Genomic DNA, 17,191 nt, shown 5'->3' on the forward strand with positions numbered 1-17,191 from the left:
CCTCCTCTGTGGTTTTCTGCTGGGGAGGAAGAATGGGTTATGACAGTGTCAGTGAGTTCATGGTTTAGAAATACTTCACTTTCATGTGAAGAGTTAAAAGTACACCAGGTATTAGTTTATTATGTGCTGTGTCTGTTAGTTTTCTACTAACCCTTTGTTAACCAAATTACACCACATTGTTAAGACTTGATGAAGTTTTGCTATTCTTTGTTTCAGTTATGACACTGTAAGATAAATTACTTTATATATCCAGTTTTGATCCTGGATTCACCCACTCAGAACAGGATTCAGCTTATTGTGTTCATAGACCATTGTATCTTGCATTTGTGGGCGAGGAAGTAAACCTAGAACTTAAACTGTACCATGTCTTAAATATTCCATTTAGAACCAGGAAGCAGATGTGAATGCATAAGCATGTTTTCTGCAAGATTATTTCCTATTAATTATTATTTGTAGTAATTTAATGAGCCTCTTGGTAGCTTTGGGAACACTGAATGTTAAAACAAATGCCTTTGAATTTGTGGGTGTAGTAGCAATTTTTAGAACAATCCAGTGAAACTTTTTTAAATTGGGAAACCGGTTGGTTTCTTATTTATATTATATTGATCATGGCATCTGTTCCTGTATTCATGGAAGGAAACTTCTGTCCTTTCAGTGATAACATGATCTGCTGGAATAATATAATCTCTCCTATCTTGGCTCTGCTAAACTTTTAGGGTTTGCCTACATGAGTATCAAGATAAGCTAATAAAAATGTGAATCAAGTTTGCAGGATTTCCTACATTATAGTATTGTGGCGGGTGTTTTCCAGGCTGGTAGCTTGGAGGCTGAGAAATGAACTGTGTGTGTCTTGGTGTGAGTATGACTACTTAGGGATACTTAAGATGAAGGCAATTACATTTACCATCGCAGTACCTCAGAGTGCCTCTGTGTGGGAATGCCACTAGAATAGGAAGTAGAGAAAAATAATTTTTCAACTTCAGAATATTTAGGACTTGGGTTTAAACATAGTAAAACAGGAAGGCCCTTCATTATTGGGTTTTAGCCAGTCACTAGCTGTAAAGTCAGGAAGATTTCCTCCCTTAGTATAAGCTGGCATAAGTGAGCTTGTTCGTGTTGGGGTTGTATCATGTATTTGAGTTTGAATAGAGGATTTAGTAGTCTGTAAATGTAACAGCCTTTTTGGGACACTCTTACAGTAGCCAGAATGTTTGGTGCAGCATATTACAACTTTCATCGTAAACACTATTTCAGCAGCTGCCACTAGGAAATATATCCATGTTCCTACATTGCTGAAGTTACTTAAATTCCTGAAATTGACTTGAGATTTTCAAATGTTGACATGTTCGGTGATATTGCTTTTGGGAAAAATGTACTGTATACACAGAGGAAGATGATACTAATATACAAGACATCAGTATTTCAAAAGCTAATATTCAATTTGCTGGTTTATGTAATGTTCTTAAAGAATGCAGCTTTACAGAAATGTGGGTGATTAAAATAAGTAGCACTAGAGTTAGGAGATGTGTTAAAAGACGGGCAATTTAGGAGTTCAGATCCAGCGTGTAGTTTCTCAGGTTATTTTGAGGAAGAAAAACATATTTTTTTTTAAAGTTCAAAATGCTGGGTCAAGTATTAAAATTTGAGGGGAGGAAAGACTGTTTTGTTGTGATACTGTTAAATTTATAGGATTCTGATGACTAAATGTTTTCTCTTTTTTTAGGCATAATAGTCTAGTGTCTTTTACTGCCAGCTGTGTAAATTGACAATTACTTCAAGTAATTTTAGAACCGTTTCTGACATGACTTCTGGTTCTTGAATTGGGGGACACCCATTCAACTTTGGGTAGTGAATAAACGTCAAAACATTCAGCAAGAAGTATGAGAGGTGGTTTTGTTCGATCACACATTTAATTAAGTTCTGAATCTGACAACTTCCTGCATATAATAACAACTTTGAGGTGTTTATCTTCTCTCTCCTATTCCTACGTATTAGAGGAAGGATGCCATTAGCATGAAAAAAGGTTCCTCTGCCCTTTCAGGATTAAGTCATTAAAAAATTAGGTGCTGTGTAGGATGATGCTGTTCCTTAGCCCAGAGGAGGGAGGACTTCTTCAAGGAGTCATGGCTCCATTCTTTTCATCTGACCAAATAAAACCATGTCCCCTCTGCTCCACACCTCAACCCCTGCATTTTGAAATCGGGGCTGTTGAATTGTAAAAGCATCTGTATCCTTCCTGTCTGGGTATTTGATGCTTTCGGAAGTGTCACTGATTTCTCTGTTTGTAAAGAAACAGGCTTTTTGCTAAAACCTGTTAGAAGTATTACACTAGGAGTAAAAATGTTATTTTAAAATATTCTTCATGATTTCACACACACTTGGGAAGCTATTAAATGCTTCAGAAATTATTATATGCGAGGAAGAAAGTTGGAATAAACTACAAATGGGTTATTTAGTCATGTATATTCATTTCCTGGTGTAGCAAACGTGGATCTTGCTATAGGCTTGGATCTTCCAAAATCCAGTCGTTCCTTTCTTCTAGGAAAATGTCCTCTTCAGTATCCTAAGTAGCTATATGTTCAATTTTCCTTTACTTTTCTACATTTTTAGTAGAACAGCTACCAAATCTATAAGAATTCTTTAGGCAGGGCATTTAGAGAGAGAGGAAGTCCTCTGTGCTCTGTGGAATGGCAAAAAAAAAACCCCAACAAAACAAAACCCAAGCTTTGGTACATTTTTCATGCTTTCATGCAATATCCTTTCCTGTCATCATAAAGGATATAAACACTGGCAGAAATCCCCTAGTATCTTGTAGTCAAACTCCACAGTTTTTGAATTTTACGTTGATTTAAGTAAGCCAAGAATTTAATGTAAGGTTACCAAAGAACCTTTAGAATCTCTCTTCGTGCTCATTAACCAAAAAAGCTGACTTCCAGAGAGTGACTACCAGAGAGAAGAAATACCTTGCTGCAGAACTCTGTACTTGGAAGTAGTGCTGTGTGGGGAAACTCCTGACCAGTAGATTTTGATACCTTGTGCAGTCCCATTTCATATGTATGATGGAAATGTTCGTGCTTGTGCTTTGAGACAAGAGACACTCAGGGGTAGACTTGTATTTTGAGCAGGTTTCACATTTTTAGTACTTCAAAGGTAGACCCAAGGTGGTTCTTACTGGTGGATGCAAAATTCTTGAATAAATGTAGTCTTTGCCTCCAGTGAAAACCTAATGTTCACTCTAAGGCTTTTGCCAGCGTTTTGATTCCAGTGGTAGATCTTTCAGTGGCAGAAAAGAGAGATTTTTTTTTTTTTTTTTTTTTAAGAGAAAATCTTGAAGTGAGAGATATTACAGATGACAGTCCTTACCTGTAAGGGTGGGTGTGTTAGTTGACTTATAGAGTAGGGAGCAGAGTACTGGTTGGGTTTACCTTTAGAGGAGTGTCTGCTCTCTTCTCTGGAAAGGTGGTGGCTTTTGAAGTTCTGTTCTCCCATTTAACTCCCAAGGACTGTGTTTGAATTCTTTTCTGTGAGCCAGTCTGCTTCTTGATGCTAAGAGAAGTAAACCTGGCTCTCTACCTTGACCCCAAAGTATTCTCAGTGCACTTAAAATAAGAGAAGGGTTTTTGTTTGCCAGTTCCACTGAGAGTGAAGCCAAGTATTTAATTTCTTACGAAGTAGTCTTCGTTATAGTACTTGATTCTTTGAGGACGCTGGAGAAGCAGCATAGTGTCCTAGCAGTCTGAAATATCCAATAGTTGATTTCATGGTAGCAAAATAAAAAAGGTAGTGAAAGACTAACAGAAAATCATAGTGATGCTGGATGAAAAGTCACTGAATGAAAATTGTAGTTTGTAGCAGTGAGCACTAAAAATTTCCATTAGATTTAACTTGAATGCTGAGCTACAGTTATTTTTCAGTTTGGTAAATTTAAGTGATGGTCTTCATCTAAGCTAATCTAATTCCTACTTTTTTGAAGCAGGGTCCTCGGGAAGCTGTTGTTTGGCTTGCTGTACACCATAAGCAAAAAGAGGCTGTAGAAATCTTCTCCAGAGAGGTTGCACCAGCTGGAACTGGCATGGGTAAATATTCACATCGTCATCTAAGAATCTTAAATTACTCTCTTTTTTTTTTTTTTTTTTTCCTCCTGAGCATGACTAGGACTCAAAGACTTAGTTGTGTTAGGTTTCATTGCACTGTGTATAGTGAAATCTTTTCTTTAAAAAAAAAAGTTTGTTTGATGTAGAATGGGACCTGCGGACATTAGCAACACCTTTCTGCTCCTTTGAAACTCTTTATCCTTCTGTTGCCACTACTGGCCCTTTCTGCTTTTTTTCCTTTTCCTCATTTGTATTTGTTTTTCTACCCATGGTTACACTGATGTGCAACCATGTCTTATTCTGTTGTGCCATGTTATTAGAACTCAGTAGTGCTATTAGACCTCACTGGCAATAAACATTACGAATGCTATCCAGCTGTCAAGTCTATCACATTTATAGTCTTTGGCTATAACATTGCAGTTCATGAAGAGCTGTACAGTTTGAGGATTTTGAAGGTTCTCTTCAGCACTTAGTTATCTGATGTTACTATAAAAGATTTATTTAGATATTACTGTACTTCTAACATGTTTAATGTGTAGCTGCTTGTGTAGGTAATTAAACTTTCAGATATAATTCAAAACTTCTTAAATATGATACTGCAGTGAGAATGCTAATGACCTGCATCTAATTCTTTATTCGCAGTGCGTATTAACTATTGAACTTAAATTTTGATCCTGCACCGTTAAGTCTAACCGCAAATTAATCTGTATTGAACATTTGATTTTGTATGAATTTGTGGTGTACCGCAACTATTGCAAGATGTATTTTTTTAATTGACTTGTGAGGTAAAGTCAAAATACTGGGACTTAATTAAGTCCATCTTAGTTATGAGTATATATTTTAAGTATTTGCATAAAGGTCACCTAATGTGAAATGATCAAAGCTTCTATTTTTTACCAAAGGTTTGTTCAAAAAAAATCTTTACATTTGTTCTTTGTAAATGTCATTAGATTCTCTTCACTTTCTAGGAGGATTTACTGTTTGATTATTTTGAGCAAACTCTTCTTTATTTTTATTTTTCCTTCTATTCTCCTTCCAGGTCACTTGTGTCACCACTGTATCCATCTCGGTTGTAAGCAGCACATTAATATGTTGTGATTTGCTGCTTACATTATGGATACTCATGCTACTTTTATTATCCATTTCAAATTTGAACAGCTTATTTTGAGGACTAGAGCTCAGATGTTTTTGCAATGGTTTCTACATATCTTACGGAAGAATATATTGAGGATTTACATAGATCCTCAAAATTAAGTTACATGAGCTGAACCTGAATCTTGCAACTTGCATAGCAGATCTAGAGTCCTGATGAATGGAGGGGTGGTTAGGTGTGGCCTAGCAGTTAATTCAAAATTGTGTGGAAGTGTACATGCACATTCTGTGTTTGTTGTAGTCCTTACAGTGGTAGCAGAGATACAGTTATTGCAGGGTGGGCTGCTTTGGGGGTTTTGTGGCGGTTTGTTTTGGGTTTGGGGTGTTTTGTTTTGGGTTTTTGGTTGGTTGGTTGGGTTTTTTTAAAGATGTTTATAGAGTACATGTTTTTTTTCTCTCTTTACAAGATAGAATATGATCATGTAGAACTAATCGGGAATATTCATTGAGATAATTTTTAAAGATGTGGCAATTCTGAAGGCTGGTTAGTAGGTCAGCATTTAGCATAGATGTAAGTTGCTTCTAGAGACTGTTTTTTCTAATGAATGAAAGATGGTATTTTCAGTGGACCAAGATACTATTTCTATAACTAGTTAAGGACTCATAGTTGAAGTAGCCTCTCCTTTTTCATTATTCAAGTATACTATGAAACATAGCTGAAAGTAACGTTCTATACTTATTCCTTATTTTGTATGTGCATAGACAGTCCTCTAGCAAGTATCTTTCTGAACAAAGGAAAGCCGGGTGGATTTTAAAATTTTTACTTATTTGTCCATTAGCTTCAGATCTTACATGTACTTGTCTCTCCAAATTCTTAAGCTGTGCCTCTTTCATAAAGCAACTGCTGCGTATGTAAGCCTTGTTTGAAGTCTGAAAGTGCTAGGTTTATTAAGGTTTCAGTTTTCCCCTTTCACCACTGTTCTTTCCAGAATGAAAAAAGTCAATCTGCACTTCCTGGGCTAGGTGAAGTATGTCCAGTATTGTAATTGAGGTACCAGAATATGTGAACATCTGTGTCTTAAGGTGGCTGGCAAGCTTTCATTTCATGTTATCTGGGCTCTTCGTGACGAAACAGATGCGTTCCTGTGTAGAATCAGGTTAGGCAGTCTGTGTGAATGATGGTAGGGGTGCTGGTTTTGTCTCCTAAAAGAACAGCTTAAACTTTTTAGTACATCCTGTAGCATTTTTTCTCAAAAAAAAAAAAAATTATCTGTTTCAATTCATAGAACTGCTGCTAATGAGCAGCAATGGGAAAGAGCATATTTCTGGAATCATCTGGGGCATCTGGTGATAAATAGCACTTCTGCTTGCCAGGTACAGGACTGCAACAATGGTTTTGGCCTACATAATGTAAATTACTAGTATCAGAGGGTATCAGAACTGTTTACTGACATGCTTCAAAGTGCTTGAACAACCCCATGAATAGTCTTTTTTTGTTGTTGTTGTTGTTTAAATTTCTTGAAGATATATTGAGACTGCTTCATACAGTCACCTCTTTCAGTTGCTGTTGCCTGGTAGATTCCCATGTTACCTGCACAGATAAATTCTGTGTATGTAGAGAAGGGTCAGATTTGGGATTGAAATGCTTGGTAGGCTGCTTGTTGATGTGGAATACTTTTAAGGCAGTGGTTATGAAGAGTCTTTCTTTTCTTATTTTCTTCAGTGAGACTTAGAAAAAAAAAATGTGCAATAGTGCCAAACAATAATTAGCAGTGTACTAATAACTGAACCAGCTTAATGATGCTTAGTTTCTGACAGTGGTGTAGGCTGCCAGAACTTGCTGTGAAGAGCAGAACAAGGAATGCCCACTGCTTAATTGTCTTAAAATAGCTCCATAGTTAAATTAAAACTCTTGTCGGATCGATGTATAAGTGATCTGGGGAACAGAAGCCAGAACTAAGATGGTGGTTGTTGTCCTAGGTGAATTCCCTAGCAACAGGACCTGATGTTAATTTCCCACCCCCTTTGCCATCGGCTTTTTCCTCCACCTCTGTATCACAGGCCGATTTCGAAAATTATTACTGTTCTCCAAAGCGTAACAGCTTCAGTGAGAGGCAGAGCGTGCTCCATGGGAGTTTGGTCACTCTTACAGGCAGAGAAGAACCCAGAACTCGAATATCCCATGCAGTGAGCCCCTGAGGTCCCTTTTTGTATAGTGCTGCACCACTTCCTGAGCATTGAGTGAAATAGCTCTTTCTCACATCCCACATGGGTCTGTGTGTGATGTAACCTTGTGTGGCTTTGTTCTGCCGAAGTGGTGGCAGCTGTGGGGACGGATGCACACCAAGTGAGGTTTTAAGCATGTGTGCCTTTTCTTTGTGAAAACACAGGCACCCTTTAAGCAGCAAAGTCCTGCATTTCAAGAATTGCCAGCTTCGTCATGCCCCTCCAGCTCCCCTGTGTTAGTTCTCTTCCAGGAGAAGTAGTGACTATAAGAATGATTGCAAATAACTCTTCTGTCTTTTTTTTGTATACTCTTTTAATGAAAAACTAAGGAAAAGCAGGAACAAACTATAAATCTTTCATAACCATCAGCAAGGAGAAGGGAGGAGTTGTTGACTTGTAGGGTGATGTCACCTGAACAGGAGCACTTCATTCCATTATTTTTTTGGACGTTTTGAGAGTGACTTTTAAGAAACAACACTTATTTGGTCTGTACCAGACCGGCATTTTGGTGTTTTTTACTCTGTGATGTGTGGAGAGTGGTACAGATAATAATTTTCATATATAGCAATTTTCATCCAGGAATCTTTAGCTCTAGAGAGGAACTCCCTAGCATATTTATGGGGACCAGGCTGGCTAAAATTTAGAAATGGGGGGAGTAGGGGAGAAGGAGGATAGAGAAAGGAGATCTGATGGTTCAGATTAAGGGCGGGGAGTCCAATGAGCTCCTGCTCTAGTCTGTGGGAATTTCCAGTACTCTCATATCTGAGTGGGAGGCAGCATTGAGCCTAGGCTATTAGATTTACCTGTGTTTATCAGCTACATCTTTTGAAATGAAATCCAGGAGCACAGTCACTTCTGGTGTTTCGTCAGGTTGTTTCAGCCTGCTAGTTGCTACTTGTGGAGGTCTCTGCTAGCTTTGGTAGGCAGTTTTATTTTGGTAATAGTATCATAATATGAGAATTATAAATTGTATGTAAAAGAGGTATTAATTTCTTTAATAGCCAGTACTAAAAGCCTAGTTTTGGTGGCTTTCACTTAGGCTAAACTTAAATGACTTGAGTCAAAATTTTTTGAGCTATTTGCCTGATAAACTTTCTGAGGGAGGTTTCAGTTACAGCTTTTCAGACACTACAGGGAACAACAGTAAGACGAAAATAAATTCTTTTCTTCCTCTTATTAAAAAGCATGTTTCAACATTATTTTTTTTTTAGGAGTTATCTTCCTAATGCTTCACAGCAGAGACTTAAAACTTAGGAAGTTAAGTCTTGAGTGTCAGAGATGTGCTTTTTAGCTCTTCCCATAAGTTTAAAGTCTTAATGGCATTATTTCTTAATTTTTGTCTCAGTTTGCAGCTTCGATTATTTCAAAACGATTTTGTGTATTTGTATATGTAAATGATAATAAAACTTAGGCCTCATAGAAGGAGAGCACTGTATAACTTCTGATCAATTTGGGAGTGCTGGATCCCCCCGCACCTCATTTACCGTAGATCTTTACTTCTGATAATCAGTAGAAAGACAACCACCTCAAGGTGTTTTGCTGATTTGAAATTTCCTGTTTCTTATGAAATCTCATCCTCTGTGTCAGGAAGAAAAGATAAAGGAATGCTACTATATGTTGGAACAGGCTGAACCATGCATGTGTTTTCACTCTTCAATATAGACAGAGTGAGACCTGCAAGAGAGAAGTTAGAGAAGGTGGCATCTCTTAAAAACCTTTCCTAATCAAAAGTGAAAGACTGAGCTTTTCATAGCTATTCCCTAACTTCTAACTTTTTTTTTCCTAATACTTTTTTGAATTCCCATCAGTTTTGTTGAAGACCAGTGGGGCACATGAGTGTACTTGCAGAGAAATTTTCTGAAGTATTATTAAAACTGCAGATCAGATTCTTAAGCCTGGAGAAGAATTTGAAGTTACTGTATATAGACATGCCATACATTATAGAGTGATTTGTTGTTTATTTTCTGTTTGGTATGGAAGGCTTTTACTGTAAACTTCTGTTGAGCATGGTATTTAGTTTGCAAGTTCAAACACATACTCAGTTTTCATTTGAATTTTGCTTTTCTGAAGGGTTTAAAGGGACACAAGCTATTAAAAAAATAAAGAAAAAGGCCAAACATGCCTAATCCAATCTTTTTATCTTTTTTTTAACGGTTAACACCTGAGTTTGTTAAACTTTCAAATGGTAAAAGTATGCTATTTATTCCTCAGTACTTTGAAAGTTTGTAATAGCCAGTTTTTTTAACAGCAACTAGCAAGTTTGGATTTATGCATGTATTGTCTCCTGAAAAAAATAAAAACTTTAAATGTGTATGTAATGTTCAGTCTTAATAGCAGGGTCTTCACAACTACTTTCCTGTTCTATCAAGTGAGCTTTTCTATACTTGACAGAGAAGAATCCTAGACACACAGACTCAGATTTTTAAGTCTGTAGTAGCCTGTGGGAGTTCAGTGCAGTTCTGCATTGCCCAGTCTATAGAAATTCACCCTCACTTCATAAAAGCTAGCACAGATCAGGTTTGTACTACTTGGTGAAAATGTCTTCATTATACACGGTCTGGTCAGCCATATGCTTAGCATTTAAATAGTTTGTGTTGATGTAGTGTGTGGATTTTTTCTTCTTTAATTCAGATATTTTATTCTGAATAAAATATAGTGTAGAAGAGGCTCGAGCCTTGCTGTGGGAAACTGGCATTTGTAGTTTAATAGGGGTTCAGTAGCTAAGAAATGTTTTACTAATAGCTGAAATCATGTGCTGACCCTTATTTCACATTAAAATGACCGGAGTTTGACACTAAGATGACAGCTGGTTAATACAACTTGAGATTGTAAAGTTCTTGAGTATATGTAAATATTATGACTGATCTCCTAAGCGTGTTGGAAGATACTTCCAGAAATGTCCTCGTTCTAACAGTTTACTGCAGTCCCCATTTTTTGAGAATAATATTGTAGAAGATAGTTTATCTGCTGTATTCAGAGGACATAGATAGAATAATTAAGATCATATAATTGACTCCTGTAAACAAAGGCTGCATGTATTTTGTACTTCTACTCAACTATACTGTAAGAACTGTTGAGTATAAAACCTTGGATTTCAGATTTGTCTAGTTCGATCACTTAATGCTTGAGAAGTAGGCTTCTTTGTCTGTTTTTTACATAGAAATATATCATATATATCATTCCTTAGAATATGTGGTAAATAAATTAATAACCTTTTGGTTTAGCTAATTCAGTCACCAGAAGTATAAGAGACAAACCACTTAGGGTCAAAAACTGGAAGTTGGTGAGCAAAAGGCATTGAATTTTAGAACCCCAGTGAAGATTCCAAAAAAATAGTGTCACCTGTTGAATTTAAAGCACTTAAAGCTTTTTAGATTTCCAGTAATCAGAGCATTTTCATGCTTTTTTCCTCCAAAACATTTTGTTAGACTGCATGAAGCATTTTGTATCTTTCTTTCATATGTTGAGTAATGTTTTATTCTGTTGAAAATTTACAGGTTTGTACAGAAATACTTTTTTTTTGACAGAAGTAGATTAAAGAACAAGAAGTGAGAAGCCAAAATCGGGTCTGGCCATTAAAGTAGGATTTGAATAAGATGGAGGAACTATTAAGGGGGCAAAACATAAGGCTCTCCCACCATCAGAAAATCCAGTGGGGAATGACGAGAGCTGGAAGAAATGAAGCTTGTTTTGCTGGAAATTTGCGTCTCATAGGTTGCTCGTGGGTTCCAACCAGAGCTTTTCCTGCCATGGGATGTTTTGCAGGGTGCCATATCTATGGCATAGATTATAATGTATTAGAACATGGTGGTTCTGCATATTGAAATAGGTGCTTGTTTGGGCTGATTTTAAGCAAATTTTTTTTGCCAAAGCTGGTTTTCAGTGGATCCACTCCCTGAAATGCTTGTGTGAACATCAGAACTGGTGTGGGGGAGAACTGTGAGTGACAAAGGATGGGGCGGGGGGGAAGCTGTGATAGCCCCGACAGAGTAACAGTGGTTTTCCCAGTGCTCTTTTGTTTGCCTGCTACCACTACTGAGGAAATTTATCAGAAACTTGCTGTCTTTTCCAGCATATCATACATGACCTTTAAAAGTATTGGTATTTGCAAGCCTATTCTTGGATGAGTTTTGTAGAGTAAGAAAATAAAAAAGATTGACAGGCAGCTGGAGAGTGAAAACACATGGAGGATCAGAAATGGTTGAACTGCTGTATCGAAGAGTATATCTTGAGTGGACTTCATCTTGTATTATCTACATGCATATCTGTCACCACATGGCTGCCAAATCATATGGAGGGGGCGATGGTCGTGGGGTGTTAGCATGCTTTGATATTCTTGAGATTTCCTCTCCATCCTTCAGATTTGGGGGAAATTTGTCATTGGACCCAAACTCTGGGATCTTGCAGGTGTGCTGGAGGAATGATGAGCACAAAGGAGAAAACCTGGCAGATGAAAATATATATCCATGTACACACAGAGGATGATAGTTTGTTTTTCATAAGGTAATAGGGCTGAAAATGGGTAAGATTGAAAGTAGGCTAGAGGGAAGAGTCATAAAACGAAAAGAAGGGTTAAGACTGCATGAAGAGTGGTGCAGATTAACCAGAGCAGCACTTGCTAAATAATTGATTCTTTATTTTGTGGATTCAGTGTAGATTCAAACCTTTAAGCACAGAATCCAAAGGAAGGGTCCTATACCAGTGCTTAGTCACCTAGAAAGAAGTAAATTTAGTGGGCTTGGTACCTGCCATTTCTCTAATCATGCCATATATTTGGGAGTTAATGAAATTAGTGGAATTCAAGTGGTGTAATCCCCAGTACTGATTCCTTTCTTTTAAATACAAGGCCACCTGGAGAATTTGTAGTTATCAGGTTAGGTCCTCAGACACTGAGAGGGAAAACAATCTCAGAAGTGGTGGGCTTTTGGATCATATACTCTTGAAGCAAAATAAAAATGATGATACTTAGTGTGATCATTACGCCAGACAAATCCTGTACCTGTAGATGAACATGAACAGAATATAAATAGATTAAAAGGAAGGTCTCCAACTTAAAGGCATTCAGATCATCTTGCAGTGCATCAGTTTTGTGCCATTCTGAGCACAAGAGCAGGCAGATAGTGGTGGTGAGTTGTTCGTCAACTTGAAGTGAAGCAACTTGTTCAAGAGGGCGACTGGTGGCAGATAGGATGACGCTGTGCTTAGTGATACTTTATCTGCCTTGAGGAACTAATGAACGGAGCTCTGACAGCAAAAAGTGATCGTGTAAAGTTTCTGGGAAAGGACATCAACAGCTTCAATTTAGCTGATAATCTTAGCAACTTGATAACTGCAGCCTGATTGGTACTCTCTACAAGTATGACAAATTATTCATGTCATTGTAGATAATTATAAGTCTCTTCCAGAAAGGAAGGAGGGAGAGCATCTGTGCAGATATTTAAGCACGCAATGTAAAGTATGCATAAAGCACAGCATGAATAGATCTTTTTAAAGATGATGTCTTGGGACAACAGTTGATCTAAGTTGATTGCAGTTAATTTAACAGCCCACTCTTACCTGGTTGTGCTTCGCCTTCCATTGCCAGCTTTGTTTTACTGGAGAAGTGTAATGGGGATCTGAGCCCTGGGTTGAAGTGAGGTGTTGTGCTCTAGTGCTGTTTACACAAATAACAAATCACTGATTGTAATCAAGAATCAGTTTAAGATTTGCTTTATCTTCTCTGCCTGAAGACTAAATAGGAATTGCGTATAGTTAAAATTAAATTATACTCACAGGTGCTCCCATCTTACCTATGTTAATATAAACAAAGGACTGAATAATTGTAAGATAGAAATTAATAACATTGCAACTGGGATATTGGTGTAGCTTTGCTCTGCAGTTGCATTTATGTGCAGGGGTGGGCTGTACTATCTCCAGAGACAGATCTGCCGTTACAGTAGCTTATGCTGGAGAACTTCGCAAGGCTAGCAATAGTAAGCACCAGTAGAAGGTTATTGTAGCCTCAAGGTATGAGCAGCGGTTGTTCTTAGGTGGATTGTTTTCTTGTCAGTGTTTAAAGGACTGCTTTGTTGTAGGAGCCAAGTTCCATTGTGTGAGAGCAGGCAAGTGAAGAGCTTTCTTTGAGAGCTTTCAGGAAGTTGAAATTGATGTCAGAGCAAAATCTGGTATCCTTAATGAGCAGTTCAGCTGCCTAGCAGGAAGCAAGCCATGGGACTGACAATCCACAGATAATTTAAAATTAACTTTATGATCCTATATTTTCAACATGACCTTACCATATCCAGCCTCCTCTCCAACAACCTAAATAAAGAAACTAGACATGTAATTCAGTAAAATAACTGTAGTTAATGTTGAATGGCAGTTTTCTGCTTGAAAGAGTCCACGGGTAATATGCATAGGGCTGAATCTTCACTAGATCATTTAAAATTGTGTAAGACTAATGGATTCTTTCACATTCTATCCACTACCGCATTTTTTGCAGCAGAACTTAATGGGTAGGGAGGTGGGTATTAATGGCTTTTGTTGTTGTTGAAGGGTTTCTTTTTTTCCTGTACTAAAAAACATCATAGGCGCTTTTTTTTTTGGGGGGGTGGGGGGGGTGGGGGTGGGGGTGGGGGAGGAAGGGGGAGTTAATACTAACACCCTTAATCCCTTCCATTTGTTCTAACTGTAGCACCTTCTAAAGGTTGCTGTGTTTTGAAGTTGGTTGGTTGGTTGGTTTGGTTTTTTTCCAGCCTCTGGCTAAAAATGTAGCCAGTGAAGTCTGTTTATCTTGTGAACTAGTTATAATGTGCGAGTACTGTAGTAGCACCCTGGCCAAGCTGGCAGAGTGATTATGGACTAGCCTTAGGCAAAAGACCTCTTCCATAACTTTAGGTTTAGTTACTATAATTACCATCTCTGAATCGGTCATTCACATATACGCTGAATTTTAGTTTTGTGATTCCAAATATGTCTCCAATTATAGAGCAGTGTGATCAATACAAGGACTACATAACAGCATCCCTCTTTGAAAACTTCATTAAAACACCTTGTTAACCACTATTCCAGAGAGATCACTTCCCATGAATGTGAATATGGCAAGACTCAGATTTAATCTGTGCTATGTTGTACCATCTCTTCTGCCACTGATGTGTGTCCACATTACCAAGGCACTGAACCCAAGCTAAAACAGGCTGCTGAGAAGTAGAAGTTATCAGTGTGAGCTTAGTACCACAACGGCAAGGTTACGTGGCTTTTAGTCTGTTTGGAGTACAAACAGAATTAACAGCTGGAGGAAGCATGAAACCCATTTTAGCAAGGATTAATGTGGGTAAATATACCATGTGGGCACCTTTCCACAGCATTTTTTTCTAAGGGACTGCTTAATAAACTTAATTCTTAGACTGATCTAATGTATACACTTCAGAGTTTCTTTCCCCTGCAATGCAGTATGGAGCTCTGATGTATCCTGTATGCATACTATCCATGCCAGAAGGAAGCTGTGCTGAGGATGGAGAGAGCAGAACTGTTTCTTTCAGAAATACTGAGCTGAGTAGGTGGGTTTAATGGTCGTAAAGCCTGGCAACCTGATATTGAGAATAAACAAGAGTCTAATCACAGTGCTGACTTACTGCAAATCTAGGATCATGCTAGTGACTTATGCCCCTAAATTATCTATGTATCAAAGAGAATGGGATTTGCAGTACCCAGCACCTTAAAAAAAGTGAAGTTAGCCAGTGATAATGCTAAAGAGGAAGATGGAAGTTAATCTGAAACAGTTAATCTAATAAGAAAAAGTCATATTAAACAAGTATTAAAACAAACCATGGTTCAGATCGGAATTGTTTCTTTGCTCTCTTTAAAAGTAAATAAAACAACAGCAACAAAAAACCCAAAGCTAAGTTCTTTTTCTGTCAAATGTATTGCCTGGATACTATTGGTATACAAAATAATCTTTAGGTTCTTCTTCCAAAGCAGTTTGTTTTGCACATTTTGAAACAAATTCTTTTTTTTAAGTCACAGAACCTTATTAAGAACCTTATTATCCTTAATAATACTTATTAAGTCTGCATTATAGGAATGATTCAAGTTGTGGTAAGGTATGAGCTCTAGTGTGTTGAATATGGCTTTAACAGTTCTTTTGTGAATTTAATTTCCCCCTCCAGCACCTGGCCTCACTGCAATTGTTGGAGGGCGCCCCAGAGTGTAAGTTAACTTCTGATCATTAACTTGTAACATGTGACGGTGGTGTTTCTGCCACTCACCATCACAAGCTTCCCCACCTTGGAAAAGCAACCACAGAAGCAACTGAAGTCTTTGCGTTGCACACTATGCTTGATAAGAGCTAATAGTGAGTGCTACAAGATACATATGCAAATGGTAAAACTCTTTATTGAATTATTGAATATAGAAATAGAAAATATTTTTGCTATTTTGCCTACTCCCCTGCAAAATTTTCTTGTAGGTTTTTTTTGTGTGTGTGTGGTTTTTTTGGGAGGAGGGGTGGGGTGTTGTGTGTTTCTGTATTTTTTAACAAAATCTTACTTTTCTAATAATGAAATTTAAGGAATTTCTGCACTCCAAAATTGTTTGGAAAACCATCGCTAATCGTGGCTAAATAGTTCTTACTTTCCCAAGTGTTTGCCTGTAATATGAGTACTCTAAAGATGTATGATGGGATGTTTTCATTAATTTCTGGTCTTCTTGTTTTGTGTGTCTAGATCTCCAGTTTTGAAGCCATTTTTCTTCTATTATCCCAAAAGCAATGTTCAGGTAAGACTTACTGCTTAAAGTCTGCTCTGACTCTTTGAAGTAATTTGAAAAATTCTGCTGACTCTGGCATTTTTCAGTGACTTTGAGTCCTAAAACTGCAGAGTATTTTGGTAACTTTGATTAAAAAAATATTTTCACAGAGACTAGTGTTGTTCACACAGAATGTTTTACAACAGTCAAACTTGCCAACCTTACATTTTAATTGCTGCGAATTTTGGAGTATCTTTCATCTAAACTGAACTTTTCATGTTCCTAGGATTTGAATTGGTTTTGCTGCATTTGCAAAGAGTGCTCGTGAAAATTATGTGGTTTTTGAAAGTTAATGGTCCCTCTTTAAAGAGAAGGTGATTGGGTGTTCAGACAGTTGGACATTAATCTTGTGAACCTGGACACATCTGACTTTTGGGGTGGGTAAACGGGAATGGGGTGGTTATCTACTTTTTTGTATAGACTACTGGAAACAACTATTAAAATCAGTGAATTTCCTCTGATTCATACAGATTTTACCTTAACAGAGAGTTGGGCCTTTTCCTTTCAAATGCCCTGTCTATAAAAATGGGAGTAGTAATTTCTGCTCTTACCTATGTTACAAAAGCTATAAAATTGTGAAAGCCTGTGAGACTATTGCGATGAGTGGATGATGGAGGAGCCCGTGAATAAGGTCTATCTCTGTGGCCCTATTCAGTTCATAACAATAGTTTCTTTCAGTCCGAGAAGTTACGGTTCAGATGACTAGGCAGCCCTAGGTCATAAGTGAGTGTAAGATGAAACGTTGAGCTAGAACCCAGCTTCTTTTCTATTGCACATGTACCTCTGTGTAGATTGATGTCTTCAAGATAAACTTGAATAAACTGGTTTTACTGAAAACGTAAAATATTTGGATTTACAAATGTTGGTCTCTGCTTTTCTGAATGCCATCAGATACTTAATTTATCCTTTGGAGGCTGCCCTTCTTTTTCAGAGGCCTTAACTGACTTTCAGCTATTGCATCCATCTCATCCCAAGGCATCCTAATAATGATGCTT

The 17,191-nt window shown here is 37.6% G+C and overlaps 1 protein-coding gene across 1 annotated transcript in view; it reads left to right on the forward strand.

Moving 5' to 3' along the window:
* LOC142056347 (uncharacterized) overlaps nt 1-17,191 on the forward strand; it is a 65,987-nt gene that overhangs the window by 31,470 nt on the left and 17,326 nt on the right. Inside the window, exons 13-15 of the mRNA XM_075090984.1 lie at nt 3,974-4,076; nt 15,560-15,599; nt 16,115-16,166. Of these exons, the coding sequence (XP_074947085.1) occupies nt 3,974-4,076; nt 15,560-15,599; nt 16,115-16,166 (195 nt within the window). The remainder of the gene's footprint in view (nt 1-3,973; nt 4,077-15,559; nt 15,600-16,114; nt 16,167-17,191) is intronic.

This window comes from Phalacrocorax aristotelis, chromosome 4, assembly GCF_949628215.1.
Source record: "Phalacrocorax aristotelis chromosome 4, bGulAri2.1, whole genome shotgun sequence".
In the NCBI taxonomy this organism is placed as follows: domain Eukaryota; kingdom Metazoa; phylum Chordata; class Aves; order Suliformes; family Phalacrocoracidae; genus Phalacrocorax; species Phalacrocorax aristotelis.